Source organism: Embiotoca jacksoni, unplaced genomic scaffold (assembly GCF_022577435.1).
Source record: "Embiotoca jacksoni isolate LCO1_2020_lvr unplaced genomic scaffold, fEmbJac1.0.p SCAF_41, whole genome shotgun sequence".
NCBI classification, from domain to species: Eukaryota; Metazoa; Chordata; class Actinopteri; family Embiotocidae; genus Embiotoca; species Embiotoca jacksoni.
In genome coordinates this window covers 289452-311951 of record NW_027185394.1, presented here as the reverse complement: position 1 = coordinate 311951, position 22500 = coordinate 289452, and the positions used below count along the sequence as shown (strand labels likewise).

The window sequence follows — 22500 nt, the reverse complement described above, 5'->3', positions numbered from 1 at the left end:
GTGCCGCTAATCTGAACCACCGATAGCGTGACTAAAATTATTAATTTACAGTAAATATAATAATAATAACAATAATTTACGGTAAAGTTTGTTTCATGTCTGTGATCACGATGTTTGTTGTGTTATGCTAGCGCGGCTAGTTTCAACCTCCAGATATCTCAGCTAACCAGCTAGCATCACATAGTCACTATTTATTTATTTAGTTTGGTCGTCGTGGCTTTTAGTTTGTTTCTCTTTAACTTCAAGTCATTTTCACATTTACTTACATTATCACTAAAACAGTATCGTTACTCATTACAGCTGCTGTTTCAGTTTTTTCTGCGATGTCTGACGTGGAAACGTTTTTTCATCGTGTTTTAATAAATTCGAGCTTCGCTTAGCTAACTAGCTTGGAGGACAGTTATGCTAGAACAGCTAGCTTCAACTTTCAGATTCAGGTCTGCTAACCCTAACCCTAACTAACCCTAACTAACCCTAACCATAACTAACCCTAACTAACCCTAACTAACCCTAACCCTAACTAACCCTAACCCTAACTAACCCTAACCCTAACTAACCCTAACTAACCCTAACCATAACTAACCCTAACTAACCCTAACCCTAACTAACCCTAACCCTAACTAACCCTAACTAACCCTAACCCTAACTAACCCTAACTAACCCTAACCCTAACTAACCCTAACCCTAACTAACCCTAACTAACCCTAACCATAACTAACCCTAACTAACCCCAACCCTAACTAACCCTAACCAACCCTAACCCTAACTAACCCTAACCCTAACTAACCCTAACTAACCCTAACCATAACTAACCCTAACTAACCCTAACCCTAACTAACCCTAACCCTAACTAACCCTAACCCTAACTAACCCTAACTAACCCTAACCATAACTAACCCTAACTAACCCCAACCCTAACTAACCCTAACTAACCCTAACCCTAACTAACCCTAGCCCGTTAGCATCACAGCTCGTGTTGCTGCTCCTTCACTCCATTTTCAGTCCTCCTTCTCCTGCTGCTGTTTCCGAGTTTCTCTGTCGATGTGTGACTCCTGCTAGCCGCGGTAGCTACGCTAGGTCTTAAAAAAACAACACAACAAATCACACGTCTGTAATAAAGAGTCGTCGCGTTTCAGGCTTCAGACTTTTTTTATTTTTATTCAAACAGGAAACAGTCGACTCGGCGAGACACCGCCGGCCGTTCAGCTTATTCCAGTTTTCACGTGAAGACGAGCGCCAAAGGCTCTCGACGGGAAATCAACAGTGTTTGTTTTGGCGCCATTTACCCACAATACATTGCTGTATACAGAAAATTTAAACATCTTTCAGAAACATGAACATATATTTCTACAGTAAGCAAAAGAAGAACATTTAAAATAACCTGTTTTCATATTTTAACGTGAACACAACGTGACGTAAACCGACGCAGTAAATTCTTCTTTGAAAAATGTGCATTAACTTTCAAACAAATAGAAATAAAGACGTGTTCGTCCTTCACAGCGCTGACGGTGCCTCGTTCTGCATGCTCAGCAATAAATGTACAAAAACACCAAAAAACAGCTCGAACAGAAACTCTGACAAAAGAAAGTGAATATTTAACGTTAACTAACTTATAAAAAGACTTCCTGACGTGTTTCAGCTGATTTCTATGAAACTTCTCATTTAAAAAAACACAACTTCAGTTTGTACATCTGACTTTGTTTTAAACGAAAGTTTGATTTAAGTTTCTAAGAAAACTGAGAATCTGATTTCTGTAAAATGTTTTAAAACAAATTGAAATGATTTTTATTCGTACGTGAAACAAACATTTCATCATCGCTGCCTGTAAACTTTGTTTTATATGACGTGTAGATTCTGTCATGTACATGTTGACACATGAATTTGTTCTCATGTTCAGATTTTGTGTTCTTCATGTATGTGACACGTTAATGTGTCACGTATGTCAGCGACACATTTCACCAACTCATCAAAGTTTATCATGTATGTCTGAAACACGTCACGTGTATTTAACGCGTGCGGTTTCGTCATAATTCAGTGGTTCTCAACTGACGGGTCGCGACACACTTTTTGGTCCCGCGAGCATCACGCGTCGGTCCTTCTTTTATTTTGGTCTACTGAAGTTCTGCTGCTGTGCTTTTATTTTGAAGGATTTATGTTTTCCATGAGTAGTTAGCAGTTAGCTCTCAATGACCTATTTATGGTAATAAAGTCCATTTTATTTTGAAAGGAGTCTTTATGATGTCATACTTTCAGCAGAGTTTCTGTTCACCATGTTTTTTTGGGGGGAAAATCCAAATTTTTTTGTGCCAAATTTCAAACTGCCACAAATATTGTGACGATCACTTGAATTTTTGTTGGTTATTATGATCACATGATCTCCTGGAGGGACTGAAATATGTCGTTTTTTTAGCTGGTATTTTAACTGCATAAAAATCATCGCTGCTGAAAACCTTTTGAAAAATGGGCTGAAAATTCAAGTCGAAGGAAAAATGTAACGAGATCAGCTGAAAACCACGAAGAAGAACGACAACAGATTCAACCGTGTGTATGTAAATGTCCTCATGTATGTTCATAGCATGTGCAGCTGTGTGGATCGTGTGCATTTGGTCATGTATGTTTGTCTGCTGGTGTTCCGTACGTTTAAATTCACCAAAGTGAAACGTTGTTCTCACAAAACTACAAAAACTATTTATCAAAAGTTATCATTTATATTTGGGTTTTATTTTGTTGAAAAGTTCAGTGCATCTTTGGCGGATGTTTTAAAAACTCCACCGCGTAACTGTGCAAATGAAAACATGCTCTGTATCGTCACGACAACGCGTCGCATCAAACTTCCTCATTATTGCTTTTTCTTCAACATTAAATTCCCTGATTTGATTCATTTGACAAAAAACTCTCCGTGAGGTTAAAAGTCTCCGAGAGGACGAATGTTCATCAGATTATTCAACAGAAATGTCACACAAGAACACAAATATAGATCAACAAATAAATGGTTCAGAATCGGTGCTGACGTTAAGAACAAGCCCCGCCCCCCACGGTGCGCGAAGGAAACTTCGTGCTCTTCAGTGACTTTGTGTTTCTGTCGTATCCAAAAAGTTTTCCTCGTAGAAACGTCGACATCTTTGCTTGAAAAAAAACCTTCACATCCTGAAAGCGCCGAGGCCGGCGGAGAGGCCGTCCACGCCAGCTCGGTCAGAAACAGGAAGTAAAGGCGTGCGTCGGCGTGAGGAGGTGAAGCGACAAGGATTGAGATCTTCGTCCTCCTGGAAGAACACGATCGCTGGTTTGGGAGAAATCCCGAAGATCAAAATCACAATTTAAATCTTTTTGTGCTGAAAAACGCTGCTGAGAAAGTTCAACCGTCTCTGTGGGACATGAAGTTGTCGTCAAGGCGACTCGTCCTCATCATGGTGTCTCCGACTCATCGTCAAGGTGACTCGTCGTCAAGGGGTCTCCGACTCGTCCTCGTCCTCAGGGGACGTCGGCGAGGCCGGCGTGTCGTCCTCCCGTGGTGCTGCGGTTGCCGCGGGCAACGCGGACGCCGCCGTCGACGTCATCTTCTCGTAGGTCCTCCGCCGCTGCCGCCGCAGCGTCTGGCTCTGCAGCTCCTTCACCTCCTGCAGGACCTCCTGCGCCTCCTTCCACGACGACACGGCCTCCTCCAGGAGGCGCTCGGCTTCGGCGCGCCGCCGCTCCACCTCCACGTCGTCCTCCGACAGCTGCGCCGGCGGCGAGGACAGCCGGTGCTCGTCTGCGGTTTTGGGCTGCGAGGACTCGAAGGATCTGGACGGGCTCGGAGACGGAGACTCCTTCCTGCCGCCCGGACCGGGCGAGGAGTCGGACCGGCCGGCGCCGAGAGGCGACTCGAGAGACTTCTGCAGCGGAGAGCCGTCCCGTTTGCCGCCGAGCCGCGGGGAGCGAGCCGGGTCGGAGCTCCTGGACCGAGGGGAGTCCTTCGCTCGAGGAGAGTCGCTGACTTTAGCGGCGGGGGAGGGGGATCCTCTGGAGCGAGGCGAGTCGGTGCCTTTGGACCGGTTCTTCTTGGCTTTGGACCGAGGAGACTCTCTTCCTCTCAGGCGAGGTGAGTCTTTTCCCCGGAGACGAGGAGAGTCGCTGCTGCGGCTCCTCGGAGATCCTGAAGACCTGCTGAGGAGAACAAGATCAAACCAACAGCTCCAATTCTGTTTTTACAGAATCTGACAGGTTCTTTAAATAAAGAGAAACCAACCATCAACCACCTGTCACCTGACTGCACCACAGACCTGTCAATCAAACAGACACGCCCCCAAAAACAGGTCTTGAATCTTCTTTTCTAATGAATGAGGGATTATTTTCAGATGGACCTCCAGAAAACTAATAAGAAGGAGTGACTTTAGCTAACAACACCGAGATAACTGATGGACACATTTTATTCACTTTGGATTTGATGAGAGAAGTTGAATGGGAGTCTATGGAGCCGGAGGCTTTTTGGAGCCGACCTCTAGTGGCACTCGCTGGTATTGCAGCTGAAGACACTTCTGGATCTGAACCATTTTACAGACTGTGGTAGATTATGCTTAAATGTGGTAGATTATGCTTATGCTATGCCCATTTATATATATATATATATATATATGTTTGATCCAGTCTTTAATCAAATGCTATTATGATACTATATGTAACCCTGTCGACTCAGCATTAAGATATACTGCACACAGCTGTGTGCCCAAGGTCATGAGAACATGAAGTAAGTTTCGGTACGTGATAACTCACACGCGAGCTGAACTCAGATTCAGGAGGTCACGGTACCAACTCTCTATAATGAGTTGGTACTCCTCTTGTGGAACATCCCAGACTAAAGTCCCGCCCTACCTGTATAAAAATATGTAATATCGAGTGCTCAGATCAGACTCCAACAGAGAGACCTCTGGTTGATGTTGGGCTCTCCGTGATATCATGTATGCTGAAGTTGCTGAATAAATCAACTTGCTGATTGAATCTGTCTATTGGTGTCTCTGATCAAAACAACTCGGTGGAATCAATTGGTGATTTCCAACAAGACCTGAAGCTACAAACTCTTTTAGAAACAGTTTATGGTTGAAACCCGGTCGGCCTCAGTTCTTGCTCATCTTATTGATTTCGATGACCTCTGACCTTTCCTCTTCTCGCCCCCTACAGACACCAACCTGGAGTGTGGCGAGTCGGAGCCCCGGAGGTGGTGGAGTCGCGGGGAATCTACGCCCTTCAGGTAGGGCGAGTTGCCTCCTCGTTCTCTCTCTGCTTTAGCCTTCTGCAGCTCCTGTCAATCAAAAATCACCGATCAGAACTTTCCTCCGTCGTAACGACGATCAATAACCTGCCGGACCGACCTGCAGCCGCATCTCCTCCAGCAGCTCCTGAGCTCTCTGCATCCTCTGAGCGATGAGGCTCTGCAGCTGCCCGACCGGCTGCACTGAGGCCCCGCCCACCGAGGCCCCGCCCACCGAGGCCCCGCCCACCGCCTCCTCCTCGGTCGGACAACGACGCAGCACTGACCGCAGCTCGGAGCGGATCATCGCCGGTCTGGAGACGAAGAAGAAGAAGACGGTAAAGAGTCACCGAGGATCCGAACACACCTGTCGTCTCGCTCTGTGTCTCCGGCCGGCGGTTACCTAGACGACAGGACTTCATCCATGGAGGCGCAGCGGCTCCGCCCCTGCAGGCTGAACCGCTTCCCGGGCTGCGGCGTCCGAGACTGAAGCACCTGAAAGGAAAACAGGAACGTTCCTCGTTCAGGTTTAGAATCACGACTTTAGACGAGATGCCGTTTTGGAGGTCAGAGTTCAGGTGTCGTGGGTCAGGACGTAGTCCACCAGGACCAGAATGACCCACCAGGACCAGAATGACCCACCAGGACCAGAATGACCCACCTGGACCTGCGGTGTGTTGTGGACTTTGGAGGCGTCCGGGTGGGTCTGCCTCCCCCAGGACCGCTCGCTGCCTCTGGGAAGACTGCCGGTCGTCACCTTCGGCTCCCTGGAGGCCCGCAGCTTCGACACGTCGGTGTCGGCTCGCTGACGACCTCCGACTCCCCGAGATCGGACCGCCTGCCCGCCGCCACCATGCAGGTCGACCCGGAAGCCGTTCTCCCAGGATTCCTGCGAGCCGCCGTCGTAGTCGGGGAAGAATCCGTCCTCCTCGGCGACCAGGTCGAGGGTCAACACGCCGTGGGAGGACGTGGACGCCTGCGGAAAGGAAGAGACCACGTTAGCGGAGACCACGTTAGCGGAGACCACGTTAGCGGAGGTGACTGAAGGTTCCCACCACCGCCATCAGGTGTCCTCTGGTCGGCAGCCGGCGGCCGTGAGGGATCTTCGGTCGGTCTCTGGTTGGATGCGCCAGCGCTCCGTCCTCCTCGACGGTCACCTGGTCGGACAAACGGAGGTTTTTATGTCTACACGTCTTCTTCCGACCATCTTCACTCACGTTTACGAAAAATAACCCGTCACACCTCGTCCAGAACTCGGTTCTTGGCTTTGACGATGGCCACGTTGAGGGCGTTGACCCACAACTCCTTCTCCTCCGGACTCACCGCCAGAAACACGAGGTTCGGAACCTGCAGACACAAAATGATGTGTCGTTAAATACGACGTTAGTTTACCTCAAGATGTTCACAACATTTTAAAACATTACGTTTCTGGAATGATTTAAAATGCAGACAAGCTTTTAAGCAGATTTCAGTAAAGCCGCTTCGTTTCTGTAAAGAGAAACTACACGTTGTTGGTGCCGCTGCTGTCGCTAATATCTAACGCAGTGAAGTTCTGTGGTGCCGCTAATGTTCGGTGTTGCTAATGTTGTAGCTAACGGTTACTTTAGTAGAAAGAGTTTACTGCGGAAAGCTTTTGAACGTAGCTTTGAACCTAATGTTTAATGTGTGTTGTGATATGAAAGGTACTTGAAATACTTTAAAAACCTCTGGTGTCGCTGGTGATGCTAATATCCAGTGTAGTGTGTGGTTCTCTGTAGCTAACATTAGCGCCTCATTTGACAACATTTCCTGCTCACTAACGATGTGGACGTTAACGTGTTTTAATAAACCAGTTGATATTCAGACGGATACACAGGTTGTTTAAACAACACTCTGCAGGCAGACTGGGATCACAGCTTCACATGTTTTAGAGCAGCTCGCTGACATGTTTCAGGGATTATTGAGCTGCAGCTCGTCCTCCGACCGACTAATGGGATTCTGCAGATTAAACCTTTTCAGAGAGAAAAAAAACAGCACGCAGCAGCCAATCGCTGCGGCTGAGGCAGGGTGGGCGGGCCTAACGACACGTGATCCACCAATCCCGGGGCAGATGTAGGAGGGAATCCACCGTTGAGTCGGGCAAGATGATGTAATCTCTGAGCACAGAGGACGGAGAGGACGGAGAGGACGGAGACATGTCACAGCTGGACCCACTGCTGAGGACACAGAGACCATGTCGGGGGGGGCGGGGTTCCAAAACAACAACAACAAAACAACAACAAGACAACAATAAAACACAGGAGACAACATCAGGGAGCAAGAAGGGCACTAGTACAACAACAAATAAACAATAACAACAAATAGACAACAAAAAGACCACAGCAACACCAATACAACATCAACAACAAAACAAAACAACAACAAGATGACAAAAACACAACAGCAAACCAAATTAACCAATAAAACACAGGAGACCACATCAGGGTAAGACAGTACTCAACAACAACACTAAAAGACTCAGGGGGAATCAAGTGAAGTCAGGAGGTCTCAGAGGTTCTCAGGTGGTCTCAGGGAGTATCAGGGGGTCTCAGAGGTTCTCGGGGTTCTCAGGGGTTCTCAGGTGGTCTCAGGGGGTCCCAGACGGTCTCAGAGGTTCTCAGGTGGTCTCAGGTGGTCTCAGGGGGTCTCAGAGGTTCTCAGGGGTTCTCAGGTGTTCTCAGGTGGACTCACCGTGTTCCCCGGCTGCCTGCAGCGCAGCACCGTGAAGCGACTGTGGTTCTTCTTGCTGCGACTCTTCGCCTTCCTCAGTTCCTCCGAACGCTCGTAGTCGGCGAGATCGAACACTTCCTGAGCGCGACGCTCGTCTTTCACCTGCAGACACAACAACACACCTTTGATGATGTCATCATCTACAACAAACCTCTGATCCTCAGCTGGTCCTGAAGATCCCACACACACACACACACCTGCTCACACACACCTGTCCACACACCTGTTCACACACACACACACCTGTTCACACACACACTTGTTCACACACACCTGTTCACACACACCTGTCCACACACACACACCTGTTCACACACCTGTTCACACACACATCTGTTTACACACACCTGTTCACACACACACCTGTTCACATACACACCTGTTCACACACACATCTGTTCACACACACCTGTTCACACACACACCTGTTCACACACACACCTGTTCACACACACCCGTCCTGTAGTTGTTTTGTGTCTCTTTATTGTTATTTTGACTCGTCCATCCTGATGTCTCCGAGTTGGGTTTCTCTGGAAAGTGTCAGATGTCCTCGTGTGTGTGTGTGTGTGTGTGTGTGTGTGTGTGTGTGTGTGTGTGTGTGTGTGATGATAAAGTTTGTCAGGATGCAGCAGGAAGAAGAAGAGTTTTTGAGAAGGTCTGACTCAGCTTCCCACAATCCTCGGCAGCAGTTATACAACCGGGTCTTACATAATGTGGAGCAGAGACAGTGAACACTCAGCACTTCACACACACACACACACACACACACACACACACACACACATACACACACCTGTCCTCCGCGCTGCGTTCAAGGACAGTCTGACGTTCCTGAACGCATCACGACTTCATCGCTCCTCGTGGTGCGTTCAGGAACGCTCGCCTCCCTCTAACGCTGATCTGATCTCCCGTGACATCACAGGTCACATGGTCACTCAGGGCGACTCAGCGTTGTTCAGAAGTGACTCAGCAGCTTCAGAGAACATGTGACACACCGAGCGACGTGCTGCTGGAGGGACGGGAACACAAACATGCACAAACAAACAGACACACAAACAGATGGTGGAGTTTCGGGGACTACTTTCAGCGGCGGACTCGTCGACCTGTCATTGGTAATCCTTCGTCACTCTGACATCCAATCAGCTGTCTGACACTAAAACCATTTCCTGGTCTCCAAAGAACTACCCACAATCCTCTTTGCTCTGCAGCCTGTGTGACTTCCTTTTGTGACCTCACCTCCTTGTCAGAGATGAACAGGTGTTCTCCTCTCAGAACCACGAACCGGCTCCTCCACAGCTCCCTGAAGATCCCGCGGCCGCAGAACTTACGGATCCAGCCCACCTTCTCCGGCTGGGGGGGCGCCGGGGGACCCGAGTCCTGAAGACCCTGAAACACAACCAGAGACCAGAGATGATGAAGATGATGATGATGAGGATGATGATGGTGGTGATGAAGATGATCATGGTGATGATGATGATGGTGGTGATGAAGATGATCATGGTGATGATGATGATGGTGGTGATGAAGATGATCATGGTGATGATGATGATGGTGGTGATGAAGATGATCATGGTGATGATGATGATGGTGATGATGAAGATGATCATGGTGATGATGGTGATGATGATGATGAAGGTGATCATGGTGATGGTGATGATGATGAAGGTGATCATGGTGATGGTGATGATGATGATGATGATGGTGATGATGATGATGATGGTGGTGATGAAGATGATCATGGTGATGATGATGATGATGATGATGGTGATGATGATGATTAAAGCTTCTGTCTGAGGCTGAAGAAGCTGATGAAGAGGTGATGAAGAGGAGTAACGGGGGTGAATCTTCATCATGCTCTCAGTCTGACCTACTTTAGTTACATAACAGACAGAAAACCCACGAAGAAGAAAAAACAACAGAGACAAAAACCCCTCAGAGGATTTCAAAATAAAACGAACTGTCTGCTTTTATTTTGATAAAATATAAAATACAAAAAACGGTTTCTTTTTATTTTGAACTTTTGCTGAATGAATGAATGAAACACTTCAGATCAGCTGATTGTTAAAGCTCCTCACAGCTGTTTCCTGTTTCTAGACCCGGGGTGTCAAACATACGGCCTGCGGGCCAGATACGGCCCGCCAGGGGGTCCAGCTCGGCCCGCCGGATGACTTTGCTAAATGTGAAAATTACAGAAAGACATAAATTGCATTCCTATGAGAATATGGAGGTTTATGAGTACAAACGTTTTGTTATGTTTTTTAATCGATCCAGTAATTGCTTCAAAAACAGCGTAAATGTGACGTCTGCTCCGGAGGAAGAAGCTGCTGTGAGGGAATCTGTAGAGGAGAGCCGGGGCAGATAAACAGTGGGCTGATTCTGAGTTTTTGGTCTTTATGTTTCTAGTTTATTGTAGAAAGACCTTAAAATAGGGTTTATCATCCAAAAACCTTCACCAATGATTTAAACAGAGAAATATTGTCGTTATTATGCTTTATTATTCTATGATTTTACTGGTCTGGACCACCTGAGATGAAAGTGGGCAGTATGTGGCCCCTTCACTAAAATGAGTTTGACACCCCGCTCTGGAAGGATCAAAGCAGGAAGTAACAAAGAAATACAAGTCTGACGTCATGAATGATCAATAATTGTGATCGCTGCATGTCAGTGATCAATAATCCCGAAACCATGAAGTGAGGATGTGATCAGAACCGGAAATCAGTCAGCAGACTGATGAAGATCTGGAAACACAAACCTGAGAAACGGATGAAATTCAGACAAACATGAATATTAATGATGATCAGAGAGCGCGCGCCTCTTCTCACTCTCACTGGATCGATCATGCTGCCACGGCACGGAGGGAGGGATGAAGATGAGCGGGGGAGGGGGGGAGTGGAGGGGAGGGGGGGGTGAGAACAGGCGGCAGGAAATTCCGCTAAAAACGGTGAAAATATGAATGGACCTCTGCCTGACTGACCCGCCTGCTCTGGTTGCTTTTCTTCATCCTCCGCGGGGCTCCGCGCTCAATCACACCGACGGGGAGGAGGTTCGGCCCGGAGCAGCTGCAGCCCGGCCCCGGTGGTTCCGGTCCCGGTAGATGCTGGTGTCGGTGTCGGTGCGTCCGCTCGGTCCGCCCCGGTTCTTCTTCTCTTCAGCTGCGCGTCTGTTGTCTGAGTCGAGGCTGCGTCCTCCCTGCGCGTGCGCGCGTATCAGCAGGCAGATGCTCTCCCACGCGGACGCGCACGGTGGCCTGTTGTGTGTAAAAGGAGCCCGACAGCGACACCTGGCGGATTCCGGTGGCACAGCCGACTTCTCAATTCATTTATATTCATTTATAAAACATTTTATTTTTATTAAACGTGACGAGAAATAAATATATTATTTAAAATGGAATATAAATAAATTCAGCTCCGAAAAAATAAGTAAAACTATAAATAAATAAATCTCATATTTATGATTGATTCCCTTTTATGTCGCTGAGACATTAATCTGATATTAAAATCATCGGTTTGACTCATCAGTAGATAAAATTATTTATTTTAATTCATTCTGATTTACAGTTTTAAAACTGATTGATTATCTCAGTTTGGATCAATATCGCGTTACAGCGTGAAAACTTTTCTTATTATATTTTATTTGATTACATTTTTATTACATTAAACTTTTGTTGTGTTCCCATACATTTTAATTAGTTTTATTTATTATAAATTATTATATTATTGTTCAGATGAATTCAAAGAATTAAAACCAGGAGATTTTCTTTTTCAATCTTAAAACTGTCTGAATGATTCTCAGATCAATTCAAGAGAAAAATCAAAATTTCTAGTTAAAATCTGACGAATTAAAGTCACAGCAGACAGAAACATTTAATTTAATTTTAGTAATGAAATATCTGATAAATGTGTTAAAGCCTGAAGACATTAAATCCTCTCAGATATAAAACAAACACTTCAGATTAAACTGATCAGATTTATTTAATTTATTGATTTTAATATTATATATTAAATCAAATATTGATCGTCGTCTCAGGATTCTTTTCCTTCTTTCTTCTCGACACAAAACTCTGCAAAAACAAAACAAACGAGTCAGCAGGTTTCAATAAACGGGATCAATAACATCCTTCAACTCTTCTCTTCCAGTTTCTAAGAAGATTGAGCCGATTATTGTTTTCACAAACAAAATAAAATGTTATAAAACGGGCTGAAAGGCTTGAAAGAAGACTGAAATCATCCATCAATCATTAAATATGTGATCAATCGATCCAACTTGGCGTCCGGACTGAGCGGCTACTCACCCGCCTTCCCATCGTATCTGAACCGCACCGACACGTCGAACTTCAGACACTCCGCCCACTTCCTGTGGCCGTCCTCCGCTGCCTTCAGCTCATCGGCGTCCAGGTGTTTCCCCTCCTTCCCTGCGTCACAGAGCACGACAGGAAGTCAGTGGAGATGGCAAACACTCACGAGCCAATCAGAGAGCAGCTTCAGACTTCCTGTTTGAAGGTCGCTGAGCGACCGTGATGCACGAGCAGGATCAACACGTTAACGTAACCGCTGGTACGTGAACATCTGTGATGTCACCGTGGAAACCTGAGTGAACATCTCTGATGTCACCGTGGAAACCTGAAACTGGAGCAGAGAAACATCCAATCTCTCAGCCGAGTATTCCTGAGCCCAGGCGCTGATTTCCACTACAGAGTTTTGGGGCTTTTTTTGTGTCCAACTCTGGAAACCGTCAACAGAGACACTCGAAATGCTTCAGAAAGTCTACGGCGCGTCAGGTCGGGAGACACCCGGCGGGTTTTCTTTGTGTCACAGTGAATTCGTCCCCCAGAGTCTGACTGTCCACACCGAGTTCCACCGGGACCTCCTGAGGTTCTGTTCTGGTTTCTGGTCTTCAGGTCAGTCTGTGCTTCCTGTTTGATTTGGAAATGTCTCACTTCTTGTTGTCTGTCTTGTTTTCACTTCCGTGGTGATGTCACTAATGTTCACGTACCAGCGGTCCCGTTAACGTGTTGATCCCGTTAACGTGTTGATCCCGTTAACGTGTTGATCCCGTTAACGTTTTCCTCTGACGACTCCGCGTCATCTCACAGTCGCGTCCATCGGTGTTTCTGCGTCTTACTGTAGATGAGCATCATCCGTCCCGGCGTCCCCTCGAAGACGCCGATGTAGATGATGAGCAGGCAGTCGGGACACGACTGGTAGACGTCGGCTCGGCCCTGGTCGTCGTATGGAGACTCCACGCCGTCGTACTCCTTCACACCTGGAGGGAAGAAAGTCAGCGACAAGAAACGGTGAGACGTCGACCGAAAACATCGAGTTGTGTGGGACACGAGCGTCTTTCAGAAGGTCGACGACGTCTTTGCGTCTCTCGGCCTGTCGGCGACTCACCGACTCCGACCAGACGGAGGGTGTAGTTGGACGTCTCGGCGTACGTCATGTTCACCTTAAAGTTGAGACATTTCCCGCCGCTGGAAGAAACAAAAAGAAACGTGCGTTGAACAGACGGAAGGCCGACGCCTGCTGGCGGCGCTGCGGTACTGCACTCCGCTTACACCACGTTCCTCTCGCTGAACAGGAAGGTTTCGTTGTCCTTCGTCTGCATCATCTGCACCAGTGAGCTGTTGGCGAGCCTCAGCAGCTGCTTCCCGTCGGGGTAGTCTGAGAAGGCGTCCACCAGAACCCAGCGGGACGCCAACACCTGCAGGACACACGGACGTTAGTGGGCGTGTCTCCGTCCATCCGACTGAATCCGCTCCGTCCACAGTGTTCCTACCGTCTGCAGCTCCCCGAGCGCCGGCTTTGACGGCAGGTCGCATTCGTCGGCCGCGGCGCTGCAGCCGAGCAGAACCAGAACCAGAACCAGCGGAACCGCTCCGAACAGAACCTGCATGGTGGATCGGCAGAACTCCAAGAGGCTGTGAGGCGAGCAGGAGGACATGTCTCTTACAAAGGCTGATCTGTTTGCGGTGAGCTGGACCCTGGACTCAGCCGGACCCTCCTCCTGCTGCTACTGTAAACCTGCAGGCCTCGATTCAGCTGCTCCACATTATTTTCCAACATTTCTACCAACTACTGATTTTCAGGCGTTCCTGAGCCGACGCACTGATTTCCAACAATCTTCTTCGAGACAAACACATTTTAAAAACCTTCAACGAATCAAAACGTTTTTAAATCTTTAAGCTGAAGTTCTTTCAAGGAAACTTTGAAAGAGAATTTAATTTTCTCTTTGACAAAGAAACATTTTTGATCCGAATGATTATCAGAATTCGTTTCCTCGTTGCGTCGAGGACACAAGGTCGACGTGTTGGAGACAAACAGACCTGCCGTCCGTTGTCATGGTAACGCAGGACACTACAGCTCTGTTTGTACAGCTCTGGACATAAAGCTCCAGACTGAAGCGGACTGAACCGGACTCCAGAGCAAACTCCACCATTTTAAAGGTTATTTGAGTCTCTCGACAAACACACTGGTTTAGTGTTTTTATTTTGTTTTCGCTGTAAGAACTGAAATTGAAGCAAAGTTCATCAGAAATATTCTGAAAACGATCGAGCAGAATTCAACGTGAAGTTTCAGGCGTCTGAAAATCGACTTCAAACTGTTTTTAATCTCTTAGTCGATCTGATTGTTTTTCTGCAGCTTCACTCGTCCCTTTAAAAAACGAGTCATTTTAGAGGAACAGACGTGAACAAACATGAGAACCAGGATTTCTTCCAGGAACTGAGTTTCATGTGATTTCAGTCCAACAGAACATCTTCAGATGTCTCACTGACCTTTTTATTGGGACAGAAACACAGAGTAAAAGAAGGTGAAGCGTCAAACACATTTTTATTTTTATCGTTTATTGGAGGTCAAACTTTCTCTTTCAGTCAGAGACGGTTGAATAGCAGGCAGAGAGGATCGGACGTGTTTCAGACTCATTCAGGTTGGATGAAAGAGCCAGTTTGTTTTTCAGTGCAGTGATTGGACGATGTGTTGATGCTGCGTTCAAATGGCGTTGTAATTTACTGCCTTCACGAGACGAGTCGGCATAAATCATATTCGTCGTATTCACGAAGGAGTTGTTTGTTTACAAAAACATCCGAAGCTATAGATGCTAAGCTAACATATTTAATATATTTCGTAACCAACATAAAACGTCGTCTTTTACCTTTTACAGTTCCCTCTGTTACGGTATTCGGCTGCCAGCTTGCTAACTTGTTAACTTCTGTGGCTTCTAGATGCCACCCACATTGCTGTTGCCTAGCAACGGTGTTCTGACACGACTTCCTGTGTCGTAACCCGAACTCGTGAGTTCCATTTGAAGGCAGCAGCGACGTGTCATCGAGCCACCAGGTGGAGCTCAAACACACTTTTCATGTTTTAATTTTTCAAAATAAATCACAAAAACGTTCTCGTGTTTTATTTTGATGAGCTGGAAGTGAAAAGTAGTTCAAGTTCCTGCAGAGTTTGAATGTTCGGAGGTGTTCTCAGAAATGTCGTACTGTTCCTTTAAATGCACGCGTGCGCACACACACACACACACAGGGAATGATGCTGTTCATCCGACCAGAGGTCCAGGGGGCCGCTCAGCGCCTGTTACCATGGCGACTGCTTCCCTGTGCTCTGTTGCCGCCGCTGGCGCTACCGGGACCCGTCGCTGACATCACTTCCTCCAGGAAACTGACGGAGAGACAGAGGTAAAGACACTGCAGTGTGTGTGTGTGTTCCTGTATGTATGTAAATATGTGTGTATGTATGTGTGTGCGTGTGTGTGTGTGTGTGTGTGTGTGTGTGTGTGTGAGACCTCTTGGTGTTGTGGATGCTGCTTCCTCCCAGGACGATGCGGACTCCAGGTGTGCTGCGGTTCAGGTTGTAAACAGTCAGAGCTTCTTCATACATGGCTCCACCAATCACAAACACCAGGATGTCCTGAGGCCTGAAATACACACACACACACACACACACACACACACACACACACACACACACACACACATACACACAAATATATACACATACACATTTTCATCAGGTCACCTTCTGGCCAACTCTCCATGTTACCTGTCTCAGGTGTGTCTCAGGTGTGTCTCACCTGTCTCTGAGGCTGCTGGCTCCCAGGTAGGGGAACTGGCTGTCTTTGAGTCGACCTTTGATCAGCTGATCCAGCGTGTCGTGTAGTAGAGGCTGATGCTGAGTGTACACGTTCTCCACTCCCTGAACACACACACACAAACACTCTGTACCAGGGTCCATTCAGAAAACACACGTTCTTGTTTTTTGTTCTGATGTCAGCTCTGTGTGTGTGTGTGTGTGTGTGTGTGTGTGTGTGTGTGTGTGTGTACCTTGAGTCCTTTGAAGAATTGTTTGGTGATGGCGACAGCGTCTGTCGGCGTGATGAGGTCACTTCCTCTGACTCTCTTTCCTCCGTACTCCACCGCAGACTGAACCATCTGAGACACACACACACACACACACACACACACACACACACACACACACACACACACACACACACACACACACACGCGTTACTGCCCTTCGGAGGCGAACAGGAGTCACTGCATGTCGTCCGCACTGAGTGACAACCTGTCTGTTTCCTATAATCTCTGCCGGTCCAATGGGAGCTGAGCGCTCCAGCGCCATGGTTACCTTGCGGTGGCGTTCGGACACACCTCTCCGGCTCAGATCGTCCATCAGAGACGGGAGGATGCTGCTGCTGTGGCGCTCATATCTCAGAGCGTAGAGCATCACGAGACGGACGGCATCCAGTTCCGACAGCCGAGGATTCTGCAGCAGCCGGCGAACCATCTGAGAGGAGACGCTCATTAAAGATTAGATCACCTCGTAACAACCTTGTAACAACTTCATAACAACCTCGTAACAACCTCGTAAAAACTTCCTAACAACCTGGTAACAACTTCGTACAAACTTCGTAACAACTTCGTGACAACCTCGTAACGACCTTGTAACAACCTCGTAACAACTTCCTAACAACCTCGTAACAACCTCGTAAAAACTTCCTAACAGCCTGGTAACAACTTTGTAACAACCTGGTAAAAACTTCGTAACAACCTGGTAACAATGTCGTAACAACCTCGTAACAACCTGGTAACAACCTGGTAACGACCTCATAACAACTTCATAACCTCGTAACAACCTCGTAAAAACTTCGTAACAACCTCTTAACAACTCCATGACAACCTGGTAACAACCTTGTAGCAACTTCGTAACAACCTCAAAAACTTCGTAACAACCTCAAAAACGACGTAACAACCTTATAAAAACTTCGTAACAACCTCAACAATCTTGTAAAAACTTCATGACAACCTTGTAAAAACTTTGTAACAACCTCGTAAAAATTTCATAACAACTTCGTAACAACCTGGTAAAAACTTCGTAACAACCTGGTAACAATGTCGTAACAACCTGGTAACGACCTCGTAACAACTTCGTAACAACCTCAAAAACTTCGTAACAACCTCGTAAAAACGACGTAACAACCTTATAAAAACTTCGTAACAACCTCAAAAACTTCGTAACCTCGTAAAAACCACGTAACAACCTTATAAAAACTTCATAACCTCATGACAACCTTGTAAAAACTTTGTAACAACCTCGTAAAAACTTTGTAACAACCTCGTAACAACTTCATAACAACCTCGTAGCAACTTCGTAACAACTCCGTAACAACCTGGTAACAACCTCGTAAAAACTTCGTAACAAACTGGTAACAACTTCCTAACAACCTCGTAAAAACTTCATAACCTCTTAACAACTCCATAACAACCTGGTAACAACCTCGTAAAAACGACGTAACAACCTTATAAAAACTTCGTAACAACCTCAAAAACGTCGTAACAACCTCGTAAAAACTTCGTAACAACCTCAAAAACTTCGTAGCAACCTCGTAAAAACGACGTAACAACCTTATAAAAACTTCATAACAACCCCATGACAACCTTGTAAAAACTTTGTAACAACCTCGTAAAAACTTTGTAACAACCTCGTAATAACTTCGTAACGACCTCGTAACAACTTCATAACAACCTGGTAATAACCTCGTAAAAACTTCGTTACAAACTGGTAAGAACTTCCTAACAACCTCGTAAAAACTTCATAACCTCTTAAAAACTCCATAACAACCTGGAAACAACCTTGTAGCAACTTCGTAGCAACCTCAAAAACTTCGTAACAACGTCGTAAAAACTTCGTAACAACCTCATAAAAACTTCGTAACAACCTCAAAAACCTCGTAAAAACGACGTAACAACCTTATAAAAACTTCGTAACAACCTCATGACAACCTCGTAAAAACTGTGTAACCTAGTAAAAACTTTAACAACCTCGTAACAACTTCATAACAACCTCATAGCAACTTCGCAACAACTCCGTAACAACCTGGTAACAACCTCGTAAAAACTTCGTAACAAACTGGTAACAACTTCCTAACAACCTCGTAAAAACTTCATAACCTCTTAACAACTCCATAACAACCTGGTAACAACTTCGTAGCAACTTCGTAACAACCTCAAAAACTTCGTAACAACCTCAAAAACTTTGTAACAACCTCGTAAAAACTTCGTAACAACCTCAAAAACTTCGTAACAACCTCAAAAACTTTGTAACAACCTCGTAACAACTCCGTAACAACCTCGTAAAAACTTCGTAACAACCTCAAAAACTTCGTAACAACCTCAAAAACTTCATAACAACCTCGTAAAAACTTCATAACCTCTTAAAAACTCCATAACAACCTGGAAACAACCTCGTAGCAACTTCGTAGCAACCTCAAAAGCTTCGCAACAACCTCAAAAACTTCGTAACAACCTCGTAAAAACGACGTAACAACCTTATAAAAACTTCGTAACAACCTCAAAAACTTCGTAACAACCTCGTAAAAACTTCGTAACGACCTCGTAACAACTTTGTAACGACCTCGTAACAACTTTGTAACGACCTCGTAACAACTTCACAACCTCGTAGCAACTTCATAACAACCTCGTAACAACCTCGTAACAACCTGGTAACAACCTCGTAAAAGCTTCGTAACAACCTGGTAACAACTTCCTAACAACCTCATAACAACTTCGTAACGACCTCGTAACAACTTCGTAACAACCTGGTAACAACTTCGTAACAACCTCAAAAACTTCGTAACAACCTCGTAAAAACTTCGTAACGACCTCGTAACAACTTTGTAACGACCTCGTAACAACTTTGTAACGACCTCGTAACAACTTCACAACCTCGTAGCAACTTCATAACAACCTCGTAACAACCTCGTAACAACCTGGTAACAACCTCGTAAAAGCTTCGTAACAACCTGGTAACAACTTCCTAACAACCTCATAACAACTTCGTAACGACCTCGTAACAACTTCGTAACAACCTGGTAACAACTTCGTAACAACCTCAAAAACTTCGTAACAACCTCGTAAAAACTTCGTAACAACCTGGTAACAACTTCTTAACAACCTCGTAAAAACTTCATAACCTCTTAAAAACTCCATAACAACCTGGAAACAACCTCGTAGCAACTTCGTAGCAACCTCAAAAACTTCGTAACAACCTCACAAACTTCGTAACAACCTCGTAAAAACTTCGTAACAACCTCTTAACAACTCCATAACAACCTGGTAACAACTTCGTAGCAACTTCGTAACAACCTCAAAAACTTCGTAACAACCTCAAAAACTTCATAACAACCTCGTAAAAACTTCATAACCTCTTAAAAACTCCATAACAACCTGGAAACAACCTCGTAGCAACTTCGTAGCAACCTCAAAAACTTCGTAACAACCTCAAAAACTTCGTAACAACCTCGTAAAAACGACGTAACAACCTTATAAAAACTTCGTAACAACCTCAAAAACTTCGTAACAACCTCGTAAAAACTTCATAACAACCTCGTAGCAACTTCGTAACAACCTAAAAAACTTTTTAACAACCTCGTAATAACTTCGTAACGACCTCGTAACAACTTCATAACAACCTCGTAGCAACTTCGTAACAACCTCGTAACAACCTGGTAACAACTCCGTAACAACCTGGTAACAACCTCGTAAAAGCTTCGTAACAACCTGGTAACAACTTCCTAACAACCTCATAACAACTTCGTAACAACCTCGTAGCAACTTCGTAACAACCTCGTAACAACTCCGTAACAACCTGGTAACAACTCCGTAAAAACCTGGTAACAACCTCGTAGCAACTTCGTAACAACCTCGTAACAACCTCCTAAAAACTTCGTAACAACCTCTTAAAAACTCCGTAACAACCTGGTAACAACCTCGTAAAAACTTCGTAACAACCTCGTAAAAACGACGTAACAACCTTATATAAACTTCATAACAACCTCATGACAACCTTGTAAAAACTTTGTAACAACCTCGTAATAACTTCGTAACAACCTCGTAACAACTTTGTAACGACCTTGTAACAACTTCATAACCTCGTAGCAACTTCGTAACAACCTCGTAACAACTCCGTAACAACCTCGTAAAAACTTTGTAACGACCTCGTAACAACTTCATAACCTCGTAGCAACTTCGTAACAACCTCGTAACAACTCCGTAACAAACTCGTAACAACTTTGTAACGACCTCGTAACAACTTCATAACCTCGTAGCAACTTCGTAACAACCTCGTAACAACTCCGTAACAACCTCGTAAAAACTTCATAACCTCTTAAAAACTCCATAACAACCTGGAAACAACCTCGTAGCAACTTCGTAGCAACCTCAAAAACTTCGCAACAACCTCAAAAACTTCGTAACAACCTCGTAAAAACGACGTAACAACCTTATAAAAACTTCGTAACAACCTCAAAAACTTCGTAACAACCTCAAAAACCTCGTAAAAACGACGTAACAACCTTATAAAAACTTCGTAACAACCTCATGACAACCTTGTAAAAACTTTGTAACCTCGTAAAAACTTTAACAACCTCGTAAAAACTTTGTAACGACCTCGTAACAACTTTGTAACGACCTCGTAACAACTTCACAACCTCGTAGCAACTTCATAACAACCTGGTAACAACCTCGTAAAAACTTAGTAACAAACTGGTAACAACTTCCTAACAACCTCGTAAAAACATTGTAAAAACTTCATAACAACCTCGTAACAACCTCGTAACAACCTGGTAACAACTCCGTAACAACCTGGTAACAACCTCGTAAAAGCTTCGTAACAACCTGGTAACAACTTCCTAACAACCTCGTAAAAACATTGTAAAAACTTCATAACAACTTCCTAACAACCTCGTAAAAACATTGTAAAAACTTCATAACAACCTCGTAACAACCTCGTAACAACCTGGTAACAACTCCGTAACAACCTGGTAACAACCTCGTAGCAACTTCGTAACAACCTGGTAACAACTTCTTAACAACCTCGTAAAAACTTCATAACCTCTTAAAAACTCCATAACAACCTGGAAACAACCTCGTAGCAACTTCGTAGCAACCTCAAAAACTTCGTAACAACCTCATAACAACCTAGTAAAAATGTCATAACAACCTGGTAGCAACTTCATAACAACCTCGTAACAACTTCGTAACAACCTTGTAACAACCTCGTAACAACCTCGTAAAAACATTGTAAAAACTTCATAACAACCTCGTAGCAACTTCGTAACAACCTAAAAAACTTTTTAACAACCTCGTAATAACTTCGTAACGACCTCATAACAACTTCATAACAACCTCGTAGCAACTTCGTAACAACCTCGTAACAACCTGGTAACAACCTGGTAACAACCTCGTAAAAGCTTCGTAACAACCTGGTAACAACTTCCTAACAACCTCATAACAACTTCGTAACGACCTCGTAACAACTTCACAACAACCTCGTAGCAACTTCGTAACAACCTCGTAACAACTCCGTAACAACCTGGTAACAACTCCGTAAAAACCTGGTAACAACCTCGTAGCAACTTCGTAACAACCTCATAACAACCTCCTAAAAACTTCGTAACAACCTCTTAAAAACTCCGCAACAACCTGGTAACAACCTCGTAAAAACTTCGTAACAACCTGGTAACAACTTCGTAACAACCTCGTAACAACTTCATAACAACCTCGTAGCAACTTTGTAACAACCTCAAAAACTTCGTAACCTCAAAAACGTCGTAACAACCTCAAAAACTTCGTAAAAATGACGTAACAACCTTATAAAAACTTCGTAACAACCTCCTAACAACCTTGTAAAAATTTCATAACCTCCTAACAACCTTGTAAAAACTTCATGACAACCTCGTAAAAACTTTAACAACCTCGTAAAAACTTCATGACAACCTCGTAAAAACTTTAACAACCTCGTAAAAACTTTGTAACAACCTCGTAATAACTTCGTAATGACTTCGTAACAACTTCGTAACAACTGCTGTCATCTATCAGAAGTCAGACAGGTAACCATGAGGAGGGTCAGAGGTCGACCCACCTGCTGAGCGTTGGAGTGATCGTTCTGACAGGCTAGCTCCTGCTCCACCTCCGACACCTCCATCAGCTGCCGCTCCGCCACCAGCCGTGACAGCTCGCCCAC

The 22500-nt window shown here is 45.2% G+C and overlaps 3 protein-coding genes across 4 annotated transcripts in view; all 3 read right to left on the bottom strand.

Annotated features, from left to right (window-relative positions):
- Nucleotides 1–1138: 1138 nt before the first annotated feature.
- On the bottom strand, nucleotides 1139–11152 carry LOC138209933 (pleckstrin homology domain-containing family O member 1-A-like). 2 transcript variants are annotated; one of them, XM_069168741.1, is made up of 10 exons: nucleotides 10950–11152; nucleotides 9212–9361; nucleotides 7937–8077; nucleotides 6470–6574; nucleotides 6283–6384; nucleotides 5889–6203; nucleotides 5631–5722; nucleotides 5349–5541; nucleotides 5166–5278; nucleotides 1139–4146 (listed from the first exon to the last, which is right to left on the bottom strand). In XM_069168741.1, exons 1-10 carry the CDS (start codon nucleotides 10974–10976, stop codon nucleotides 3444–3446), a joined length of 1941 nt encoding a protein of 646 aa, XP_069024842.1. In that variant the 5' UTR covers nucleotides 10977–11152; the 3' UTR covers nucleotides 1139–3443. The 2 variants fall into 2 exon arrangements, with proteins under 2 accessions (XP_069024842.1, XP_069024843.1); XM_069168742.1 differs by having other exon boundaries at nucleotides 1139–4143.
- A 784-nt stretch (nucleotides 11153–11936) lies between these two features.
- LOC138209889 (saxitoxin and tetrodotoxin-binding protein 2-like) lies at nucleotides 11937–14099 on the bottom strand. Its single transcript, XM_069168693.1, has 6 exons — nucleotides 13751–14099; nucleotides 13530–13675; nucleotides 13366–13445; nucleotides 13097–13237; nucleotides 12267–12386; nucleotides 11937–12035 (listed from the first exon to the last, which is right to left on the bottom strand). The coding sequence occupies exons 1-6, from the start codon at nucleotides 13913–13915 to the stop codon at nucleotides 11998–12000; spliced, it is 690 nt and encodes a 229-aa protein (XP_069024794.1). The 5' UTR covers nucleotides 13916–14099; the 3' UTR covers nucleotides 11937–11997.
- Nucleotides 14100–14771: 672 nt separating this feature from the next.
- vps45 (vacuolar protein sorting 45 homolog) overlaps nucleotides 14772–22500 on the bottom strand; it is a 14795-nt gene continuing 7066 nt past the window's right edge. The window contains 6 exon segments of the mRNA XM_069168691.1: nucleotides 14772–15636; nucleotides 15761–15892; nucleotides 16049–16170; nucleotides 16299–16406; nucleotides 16606–16764; nucleotides 22399–22500. The exon segment at nucleotides 22399–22500 is cut by the window's right edge and continues 66 nt beyond it. Coding sequence (XP_069024792.1) covers nucleotides 15543–15636; nucleotides 15761–15892; nucleotides 16049–16170; nucleotides 16299–16406; nucleotides 16606–16764; nucleotides 22399–22500 — 717 coding nt within the window. The 3' untranslated portion in view covers nucleotides 14772–15542.

Coding starts and splice junctions, on each gene's coding strand:
- LOC138209889 (XM_069168693.1), bottom strand. CDS start 13,915: ATGTCCTCCTGCTCGCCTCACAGCCTCTTGGAGTTCTGCCGATCCACC. Junction 13,446..13,529: donor TTCAGCGAGAGGAACGTGGT/GTAAGCGGAGTG, acceptor TGTTTCTTCCAG/CGGCGGGAAATGTCTCAACT. Junction 12,036..12,266: donor CAGATACGATGGGAAGGCGG/GTGAGTAGCCGC, acceptor TTGTTTTTGCAG/AGTTTTGTGTCGAGAAGAAA.
- LOC138209933 (XM_069168741.1), bottom strand. CDS start 10,976: ATGAAGAAAAGCAACCAGAGCAGGCGG. Junction 6,575..7,936: donor GCAGGCAGCCGGGGAACACG/GTGAGTCCACCT, acceptor TTGTGTCTGCAG/GTTCCGAACCTCGTGTTTCT. Junction 6,385..6,469: donor AGAACCGAGTTCTGGACGAG/GTGTGACGGGTT, acceptor TTGTCCGACCAG/GTGACCGTCGAGGAGGACGG.